General features: G+C 40.1%; 1 protein-coding gene across 2 annotated transcripts; it reads right to left on the reverse strand.

Moving 5' to 3' along the window:
- Positions 1–528: 528 nt before the first annotated feature.
- Positions 529–4284, reverse strand: LOC107807290 (uncharacterized). 2 transcript variants are annotated; one of them, XM_016631649.2, is made up of 8 exons: positions 3705–4284; positions 3502–3609; positions 3263–3328; positions 3082–3147; positions 1773–2090; positions 1620–1689; positions 1386–1530; positions 529–651 (listed from the first exon to the last, which is right to left on the reverse strand). In XM_016631649.2, exons 1-8 carry the CDS (start codon positions 4029–4031, stop codon positions 618–620), a joined length of 1134 nt encoding a protein of 377 aa, XP_016487135.1. In that variant the 5' UTR covers positions 4032–4284; the 3' UTR covers positions 529–617. The 2 variants fall into 2 exon arrangements, with proteins under 2 accessions (XP_016487135.1, XP_075090612.1); XM_075234511.1 differs by lacking the exon at positions 529–651 and adding an exon at positions 1053–1255.
- Positions 4285–10924: the final 6640 nt, after the last annotated feature.

Genomic DNA, 10924 nt, shown 5'->3' on the forward strand with positions numbered 1-10924 from the left:
AACTTAGGATATGTCGATCAACACCACTACTTTTTTGCCTTTCTTTTCTTCTCTTGTCTGTTCTTTGGTTAGTGTCAACATTGAGCCAACAAGGGTTTATCCGTCCACAAATAATCTATTAAAGAAACTTGAATTAAATTGTCTTTAGACATTTTCTGAAAATCCCTTTTAGGAACAAAACATAGCTTCTAAAAATCAAATTATTCATTTACTTACCTTTTTTTTGTTGTTGTTTTTCAACCAACTTTTCTCTAGAAAAAACTTCTCAAAAGACTAATCAGGGCCTTATTATCTTGTCAACAACACCCAAAACGCAAGGCAATGAATCATATTGCAGTGGAATGACAAGAAAATGAGAATATCCGCACATTTCACTAAAGATGAATAAATTAAACGAGTTTAACTTCTATGCATTAAATACTTATTAATAAATCTACTTCGATAATCTTGAGAATAAAGTAAATAACTTTTTATAATCAGGTAAAATATGCTAATAGTGTAACAATTATATATAGTATCAAGCATTTAACTTAAATCCTTTGCTACCTTGTAGTTATTACTGCTAATAAGTCAATCAACCACAGTTTCGTTCCAATTCCAACATTGCAATCCGTTCCCTATAGAATGAGATGTGAGCCACTTTTCTGCAATCTACAGGAAAAGAATGTTCTAAGTTTGAATCAGTTGACTTCTAGTTCTTAAAACTTTTTTTTATTGACGTCAATACGTTATTACATGAGAATATTTGAACCAAACAAGAACTTATGAATAAACTTCTCTGTCAAATTCTTTGAGAAGATATTTCTTATAAGGTGAAAAAAAGGTATTTCTTACATGCCTCGTTCCTCAACAAGAAAAGAAAACCTTTGATCTTATGTGTATATATATAAAACTGCAGTGATTCTTCTTGTTTCTCTTGATTAGCTGTTTTCAGTTCATGCATTAACTAAACTTCGTGCATGAAGCGTATCAAATCAGCTTTAGATTAATCGGACAAATCTGAGTATTAAAGAAGTATATGCCTAGTAGTACTCGTCTTAACAGTCTTAACAAGAGAGAATATAGTCTCGTCTTTACATTTATATGCCAAATTTTACACTAAACAACAGTACAAGCAATGCAGACATGATTCGCTCCACAGAATAACGTTTGAACCCATAAATTAGCTACATTAAACATTATCCTAAGCAGCAAGATACATGTCATTTCTTCGACAAATTCCAGTAGGATGATGCAGCCAAAATTTCAGAAGTTGCTGCATTCGGTTTTGATAGTGTCAACAGATGTACTTCTTCCAACGTGGATGACAATAGAACTACGAAAATTAGTAATACAAATTCTATTTCAAAATCTGTGGAAAAGTACTTGTGCCTGTTACTAATTACCTATACAATTGTGGGGCAAGAAGTTGGTCGCAATCCATATTGGTTTCACCCATAGCTCCAAATTGATATCGGAGAAAGCATGCTTCTAGAGTATTTCTCTTCAAGCCAGATGCATCAAAGGGAACTGTGGGTGCCACATTTTCTCCTATTATACAATGAAAAAACGATGGTAAATAGAACAGGATGCAAGGCAAAAGCTGTCAAACAAGTAAGGATGTTAAGCAAACTACTTACCAATTGAAACAGTTTTGGACTGTCGCTCGCTCATTTCATGTAAAGGTAACCAATCCTCCCTCAAAATTCCCTATGCAACAAACAGAATGTGAATGTCAAATGGTTACATATTGATTCCTTAATCGGTATTCCATTAGGTCGCATTCAACTAACCTTACAAGTAGATCTTGAGAGCTGAAAGGGATCAAGGTGAACATTGATCGACGACTCTGACTCAAAAGCATTGTTTGAATGGTTTACATTTGACATAGTTGCCACTGGTGTTAGCTTTGTCTCTGTACGATTTTCAGATGGACTAAAAATGGCATTTAACGAAGTGTCTTGGTTTACGTGGAGAGCCCCAGCCGCTTTAGCATTTGTGTATCCATTCCCCTCGCATAAATCCATACTTAGCTGGGAGACTTGATTTTGCTGTAACACTCGTGGTAGGCCCATAGGATACATGCTTAACCCATTTCTCATTGTCAACATCTGAAATTTGAAGCACATTATCATGCTACAAATCATAACAACTTAATCAAACAAACTAGTGTTAGCTAATAACAGAATTTCCAAATCTAGCACCAATAGATATCCTGAGTTATAGATTAGCCAAAAGAATTTTCGATGACAAAAGGAGGTAGAGAACACGTTAATAACAATCCAAAGCATCTTGAATCAAATATTGATGTATCCAGTTTCATTTCTCTCTAATCTTTCCATTATAAGTTACCAATGTGAAAACAAACTTTCCAGGTATGGAACAGGAAATTATGAGTTTTTTAATTCAAAAAATTCCACATAAACATTTTCAAGCCAATGTGTCACTTATGACGCCAATGTCATTCCACACTTACCCAGTTCGTACAACTGATTATCCATAGGAGAAAGAAGTCCCCAACCTACTGAATGATAAGAATAACATAGTATAACACTAGCTCCTATTCATCATTACAGAAAAAGAAAGCCAACATTATTCAGATGACATGAAAGGTGAATATAGATATTTGATCAGGTTCTGCACTTCTGGTTGAGCTATTAGAATAGTGAATTTTCAAAACTATTAAATATTGCTTCTGTTACTGTTGATTTGCTAGAATAATAAGTTATTTAGTAGCAGGAGGAATCTACTTTGTTTAAATTTAAATTTCTATTAGATAAGTTTAGTTGAGATATTTTAGGCTTTTGAATTTTGTTCCGCAGATTTTGTGTAGATTTTCAGTTTCCAACAACAACAAAAAAAAACGGTGCACCGGTAGAGGAAATTTTATCCCAAACAAAAACAGTAAGAGTTCAATACTTTAGAACCAGAATACATAAACTAGGAAAGGAACGGTCATCAAACACAGGAATAAAAAGCAAATCCATCTAATGTTTTTAGCTATCATCAAACACAGAAATAACCAAAACATGCAGCAAATTTAAAATAAAATCCCCTGGGAAAAAGCCAGAACCAGCAAATTTAAAATAAAAAGCAGCAGACCTGTACTTGGAGCTGAAGCTGCTTGAGGTACTCAATAGCTTCATCAAGCATTGACGCCTTGTCAGTCTGTTCAAAAATCCATTAGAAATAATTGACTCACTATCAATCTTTAACTAGGCTGATAAATCAAATTTTCTAGTTTCAAAACTAATTCAAAATTGCTAAACATGCGATTCCTCACCTTGTTAGAATTTGGAATAAGATTTTGCAATGCTTTCATCTTCTCATTTATTCTGCTTCTCCTCCTCTGCCAAGTATATAGCAACAACATCAGTGGTAAGCAGAGTCATATTCAAGATTTAAGCTTAGTGGGTAATTCGATCTTTAAGACTTTTGGTACGAATTTATTATACTTTTGCAATTGTGGGTTAAAATAACACAAATAACTATAACATTAGATGAACTTAACCCAAAAAAAACCTTTTCAGACAAATTGTGCACTTCAGCTGCTCTACTTCTCTTGGAATTAGTGTTACGAGGTGGTGGTTGTTGTGCTGAACCTTCCACCCCTAAGTCCTCCGTACCACCCTGTCGCATAAAGAATCAATGTTATCACGTATGCCAGGGCATTCGGAACTTAAATTGATAAACTAATGAAAAAAGTAGGAAGTGGGTAGAAATACCTCACTTTCACATTCATACTCATCTGGGTCGTTGTCCATAGTCCCAACAGATGAAGAAGAAACATTTGCTGGGACATTATAAGCTCCGTAAGAAGACGAGAAAATGCCGCCAGCCGACGAATTCAATACGGAAGATAACTCGCCATGCTGATTTTTAGGCAGAAGATGAGGTAGCGATGAGGAATATTGCGTTTCATGGGTCATAAAATTAGATGAATGATTGAGAATATGACGAAGAAAAACAGAAATATCGTCAGGTTCAGCGTCAGGTTCAGTCAAAGAAAAAGAAGTTCTAGCATTGTGATGATAAATATTGTTGTTGGCCATTAGTATAGAGATACAGAAGAAACAAGACGGTTTTTTTATCACAGCATTAAAAAGTGAGAAAGATCAAGTTCAGCTTGAGGCAGTCGAAGTAGAGATAAAGCCAATTCCCAAAGATGTGCAACTTTTTTCTTGGGCAGAGACTTGTCTTGTTAATTTCCATTATCTGTAAAACCCACTAGCACACTCTTTTTATGTACGAGTCTAGGAGTAAGTGACATTTTGGGTAATTGCCCCGAACGAGCGGAGGAGCGTGTATTTATTACCCAACCGTGCTGAAGTAACTTAACAGGAGAGACAGACATAGGCCTGAAAGGGATTGTGGGCGGATTTGCATTAAAGTGAATAAACCAATGGAATTAACGTCTTAGAGGTGAATATACTTTGTCATATACACAAATTTCATTATATTTTGTCACATTTTTTTCTTCACGAAAGTATGTTCGAATATAGGTGTATATACTTATTTACCCGAAAAACGGTTAGAGTTGAATTTGTACATAGTTCTAAGGATATGTGGTGTATTTTAATACAAATCATAAGGATAAATAGAAATATCAAGTATGAATTGTATAGAATGCAAAATAGACAAGGTTTTAAAGAAGATGAATTTTAAGACTAAACAAGTGGAATCCAATTAAGAAGTTTGAAAGAACAACTCTTCACTATAGGGGAATATGGTACTTGAATTACAATGTTAGCCAAAACTTTCGCCTACGGAAATGATAACCATCCTCTTTATAGTAGGGGGATCTTACTTTAGATATAATTAAAAATACACAGTGGGAGACCCATGATAAATCAGTTTTTCCACAATTCCTGCCAAGATTCTCTCCTCTAGTGGGATTGCAACGGCTCTTGTCTATGAGCTCGATATTGATTCGAGTTTTCGGTCTTGACTCGAGCTCTCGATCTTGGCTTGAGCTCGAGTCTGACTCGAACCCTTGAATTGATTCGGAGTCAATGTTGGTCGGTCTCTGGATCATAAGCTCGATAACTTTACCTTGCAACATAGTTCGATTTGGATTCGAGCTTGATAATGATATCGAGCTCGACATTAATCGGCCCCTCGGGCTCGAAGCTTGTTTGTACCATCTTCGGAACCCATCTCGAAATCTCACTTCGATCGATTACGTTTCGAACTCGATCAATCGTACGAAGGCCGAAATCTACTTCGACCGTATACAGATAGTCCCCTCGTTTCTCCGAAAGAATGTGGTGAGAAACGATATGATTTTTCAACAGCTCGATCGGACTATAGGCTGATATTTTCATTGGGCTCGACCATGACGCACGTGATAGTTGTCCCGTCGATTTGATCTTTCAAGGTATTTAATGCATGTCAGACGGTGGTCGGCCACTACTGATACTGAAACGCCATTGCTTTAAACATATAAATAACCCTTCCTTTTATCATTTATCACTTTTACATCTTCAATCTTTCAAATTTCCCAAGTTGTTTTTTGTATTCTCTGAGTTTATTCGCAAATCTGTGGTTCCTCTTTGCAAAATTCTTCTTCCAAATTACCAAATCTTCGTCACCTTCTTTAAATCCAACATGGTGAAAACATCTAAAACCGTCCCCCAAAATGAAAAAGCTTCTTCTTCCCAATCCGCCGCCGGTAAAACACCGGTGGATCCTCGTCCTAAGGAGTACGTTCCGGCGGCGTGTGTCCTTACCTCCGATTTCAAACTCGATAAAGGTTCGCCAGTTCCTGGCCGATGTGAGCCCGTATCGAGATATATTTGTTTGATAATCCGGGAGCATATCGAGCGGATAAAAAAGGATTGTAACTGGGAGAACAAAGAGGTGGTAGTGCCGTCTCCCGAAGAGGATATTACTACTCACGTGAGAGGGTTTTTAAGCGTGTATACTTACCCTTTCACGTTAGGTCCCCTCGACCCTGTTATCATAGATTTTTGTCATAAATACTTAATAACCTTAGGCCAGATACATCCTTCCTTTTGGCAGATCGTTATTTTGATCCGATATTTTATGAGTAAAATCGAGGGGATGCCTTTCACCCTCGATCATCTTATCCGATTATACCATCCTCGCCTTTTTCGAGGAGGGTTAATAAAACTCCAACGTCGAGCTACCAAGGCTTTGTTCTCGAGTATAGACGAGGATAAGGATCGAGGCTGGATGGGCCGATTCGTTCGAGTGAGGACTTCGGACCTGATCCCAACCGAAAAGATGCCTTTTTACCGAAGAGTGAAACATGAAGCGTAAGTGTAGTTCTATTGTTATCTCCTATTGTGTTATTCTTTCATTTCTTTTCTTACCAATATTCCTCTTTTGTGATGCAGCGATTCCCTGGATGCCCGACGCAATGCCTGATCTCAAGAACTGGGTACGATATCTGGTTTCGACCTCCTCATATGCCGAGCACTCATGGCGCGACTTGTCAAAGGGCCGATGGGAGGCCAAAATTCACGGTGAGCACTTCTCTCGTATCTTTTGGTAATTCGAATAAGATGTTTTTCACATACTTCAGTAAAAAAATTTGTATGCAGGTGTGGGCAAAGATGCGGTTTTGAGGCCCTCGTCTGCCGAGGAAGAGACTTCGGCCTCTGTCCCAAAGCCGGTGAAAGATAATAAGAGGAAAAGAGCCCCCGTCCTCGAAGATAAAAAAATTGAAGAAGAGGACGGCTCGTAAGCCGAATAAGAATGCCATTCCTTTAACCGTAAAATCAGTTCTGCGTCTGAGGGATGAAGAAGAAGAAGAGAACGATGGGTCTGCTCTGGCAGCCCGAACAAAGAAGACCACCGATGTTCCACAGGCAGCTGGATCGATGGTGGTTCATAAGGCTCCGCCTCGAACTGAGGATATATCGGAGAGAGATTCGGGCGGAGTCCCCAAGTTGCTGGAGATCGAAGATGTTTCTCATCGAAGCCGACGGATGGGGGATATGTCTGAAGGGGCTCTTCCCGATTCTTTTCGGACCGAAGAGAATGCCCCAGATGACTCATTTGGGGTAGTAGCAATCGAAGGCTCGCCTACCTTCCCCGCTTTTTCCGCAGGGGCGATTCGGGAAGCCCAAGCTTTGGGGGCCCTCAAATTAGATATGCCTCATGATAGAGAGGATCCTTTTCGTGACCTGTTCATCGGCGTCAAAGACACTGCCGGTACAAGTGACGCATCAGATCTTTTTCACGGAGTGCAGCAGGCTTTGAATCAGGCAGGCCTTAAATCATATAGCGTTACCTTTAAGTTTGCATTTCTTTTCTGACTTCATTTCTTCTTTCTTTGCAGGCCGCGGTAGTTCATTGAGAATCATGTTCTCAGTCCCGAACTGAGCTGCGTCGATACGAGGCCGAGCTTCAACGGGTTACGGATGAGAGGAACTCCTTAAAGCTCCTTTTGGGTCAAAGGGGAGAGGAAATAAAAGACCTCCAAACTGAGTTGGCCAGGTCTCACCAAGATCAGATCGATCTATCCAAGCAGGTAATAATGCTTTTAAAAGCCTATGGGCTTGTTACCGGAACGATGGGTAATCTTTCGGTCTCACAGCTGCAGCAGAAAAATCGAGATGATCGGAAAGCTCCGTGAAAAAGTCGATGTGATAAGAGCGGAGTCTTTGAAGTGGAAAGAAGGAATGGACCGCTTTGCTGCAGAGAAAGAAACTGCTCGAGCCCAATTGTCATCGGCCAAAAATCAACTTCAAAAAATAAAGGAGAAAAGCTCGGTCCAAGCAAGAAGAATAGAGGAGCTCGAGGCTCGGTTGGCCTCTGTACTTGCCAAGGCCGAATCTGATGCCGAAAAGGCAAAAGCCGATATGGATGCACTCGTGGCCGTCTATCAGGCAGATGCTGAAGCTGCCCAGGTCCAAGCAAGAGAGGCAGCCGAGACCGCCGATACTTGAGCACATTGGGTCGTTGAACTTGCTAAGTGCCGATCCCGGAGGGAGACCCTCGAGGAGATCTATGCTCGAGGTTTCTACCTCGCTGAAGAGATAAAAAGGGCCAAAGAACTCGAAGCCGATGTTGAAGCCTTGGTTTCCGATGATAATGACAATGATGATGGCGATGGGAGTAAGAGCGGATCCAAGAATAGGGGGAACCCGATAGATAAGAGACCGCTCCTGGGGATGACCAGGAAGCTTAGTCCTTAATTTTTACGTTGTAATCAATCATGTAAACAATTTTGTATATAAAAATATCCCTTTTTTTGCCAACTTGCTTATGTTTTGTTTCCTGTCTTGTGAAGACTTTATTCACACCTTATGAATATTTTCACAAGGATTTAAACAACTCAATCAAATTTAGACTTCATATCCTCTGTAACCGAGCGAGCGCTTACTCAAACTTAAAGTGATGTAACCTTTAGGCTTATTAGTCGAGTCAGTGATTCGAGCTTGAAGAAATATAGCCCGTAGGCATAATGGTTGAGTGAGTCCTTGATCGAACTCGAAATAAAAATAGCCCATAGGCTTAGTAGTTGAGTGAATGATTCGAACTCGAAATAATGTAGCCCATAGGCGTAATGGTCGAGTGAGTGCTTGCTCGAACTCGAAATAAAAGTAGCCCGTAGGATTAGTAGTCGAGTGAATGATTCAAACTCAAAATAATGTAGCCCGTTGATGTAATGGTCGAGTGAGTGCTTGCTCAAACTCGAAATAAAAGTAGCCCATAGGCTTAGTAGTCGAGTGAATGATTCGAACTCGAAGTAATGTAGCCCATAGGCATAATGGTCGAGTGAGTGCTTTCGAACTCAAAGTAATGTAGCCCGTGGGCGTAGTAGTCGAGTGAATGATTTCGAACTCGAAGTAATGTAGCCCGTAGGCTTAATAGTCGAGTGAATGATTTCGAACTCGAAGTAATGTAGCCCGTAGGCTTAATTATCGAGTGAGTGATTTCGAACTCGAAGTAATGTAGCTCGTGGGCGTAGTAGTCGAGTGAGTGCTTGCTTGAACTCGATATAGAAGTAGCTCGTAGGCTTAGTAGTCGAGTGAGTGATTTCGAACTCGAAGTGATGTAGCCCGCAGGCTTAATAGTCGAGTGAATGATTTCGAACTCGAAGTGATGTAGCCCGCAGGCTTAATAGTCGAGTGAATAATTTCGAACTCGAAGTAATGTAGCCCGTAGGCTTAATAGTCCAGTGAATGATTTCGAACTCGAAGTAATGTAGCCCGTAGGCTGAATTGTCGAGTGAGTGATTTCGAACTCGAAGTAATGTAGCACGTGGGTGTAGTAGTCGAGTGAATGATTTCGAACTCGAAGTAATGTAGCCCGTGGGCGTAGTTGTCGAGTGAATGATTTCGAACTCGAAGTAATGTAGCCCGTAGGCTTAATTGTCAAGTGAATGATTTCGAACTCGAAGTAATATAGCTCGTAGGCTTAATTGTCGAGTGAGTGATTTCGAACTCTAAGTAATGTAGCCCGTGGGCGTAGTAGTCGAGTGAGTGCTTGCTCGAACTTGAAATAGAAGTAGCCCGTAGGCTTAGTAGTCGAGTCAGTGATTTCGAACTCGAAGTGATGTAGCACGTAGGCTTAATAGTCGAGTGAATGATTTCGAACTCGAAGTAATGTAGCCCGTAGGCTTAATATTCGAGTGAATGATTTCGAACTCAAAGTAATGTAACCCATAGGCTTAATTGTCGAGTGAGTGATTTCAAACTCGAAGTAATATAGCCCATGGGCGTAGTAGTCGAGTGAATAATTTCGAACTCGAAGTAATGTAGCCCGTGGGCATAGTAGTCGAGTGAGTGCTTGCTCGAACTCCAAATAGAAGTAGCCCGTAGGCTTAGTAGTCGAGTGAGTAATTTCGAACTCAAAGTGATGTAGCCCGTAGGCTTAATAGTCGAGTGAATGATTTTGAACTCGAAATAAAGTAGCCCGTGGGCTTCGTAGATAGTCCCCGAGTGAAAATAGTTGCTTGAACTCGAGTCGGTGCAGTGTTGCTCGAACTTGTTGATTTTTTGGTTTGCAATCCCCGATTTATGGGGTAATGGTTGGCCCTTAAGCTTGTTTGCATAATAGATCTCTAAATAGAGGAATATTTCTTGGATATAAGATATCGGTAAAGAAGAAATATTTCTCTGTAAGTCATTATACGTGTTCATATTTTGTGTCAGGGCTCGGGCCAACTACATGAGCATGGTTCGTTTTGACCATTTGGCTCTTACAACTTTTCCTATTGGAACTCTGTTGTTATGAAATAACGAAGTAACTTCCTTTGCATCGTACTTGATAATCATCGTTGATATGTTCGATGACGATAGTATGCCCCCCCAGTATTCGAGGTTGATTGTAGGGAGGCCTCGAATACTGTTGAATTGTTCCGAGTTAGCACGATCAATGGTTGCCTCATTAAAAAACCTTGCCGAAAAACCCATTTGGGACAAAACCGATCTAAGGGAAAAAGAGTACAACGTGTGCTTTCAGACCTAAGGCTTCGTGCTGAATAATCCATCTTTGTTCCTGATTGAATTCATTAATCCTCGTCTTTGGTCGAAGACCTGCAAGGGTTAGTTTTGAAATATAATTGAACAGAGGGGGGAGGGGGAAATCGTACCTTAGCGGTAGTATCATTTTAGCCGTTTATCACACCGAGCTCGTATAATTTCCATTATAGGGCCGGTATCGATCTTTGATCGATCTCTATTCTCGGTTGGCAGCCCTTTTAATAACGGACCCAGAACCCAACTGGTCGTCTTCGATTCTTATTTTGGATTGATACCGATTATGCGCATCGGCCCAAGCAATAGCTGAGTACTCGATCAGGTTATGCTTCAGCCGCCGTGAAGCCATCGAGCTTCGTTCGTTTAGACCTTGAGTGAAAGCTTGAACAGCACAATCGTCTGTGACTAGTGGTAGATCCATTCGTTCTATTTGGAAACGAGATACGAATTCTCTTAGTGTCTCGCTATCCTTTTGTCTTACCTTAAATAGG

Source organism: Nicotiana tabacum, chromosome 17, assembly GCF_000715075.1.
Source record: "Nicotiana tabacum cultivar K326 chromosome 17, ASM71507v2, whole genome shotgun sequence".
NCBI lineage: Eukaryota > Viridiplantae > Streptophyta > Magnoliopsida > Solanales > Solanaceae > Nicotiana > Nicotiana tabacum.

Bases quoted from the DNA above. Each gene is read 5' to 3' on its own strand.
- LOC107807290 (XM_016631649.2), bottom strand. From the start codon at position 4,031: ATGGCCAACAACAATATTTATCATCACAATGCTAGAACTTCTTTTTCT. The intron at 3,329-3,501 runs GTTTTTTTTGGG...TATACTTGGCAG, and splicing joins TGCACAATTTGTCTGAAAAG to AGGAGGAGAAGCAGAATAAA. The intron at 652-1,385 runs GTAATTAGTAAC...CTTTTCCTGTAG, and splicing joins CTTGCCCCACAATTGTATAG to ATTGCAGAAAAGTGGCTCAC.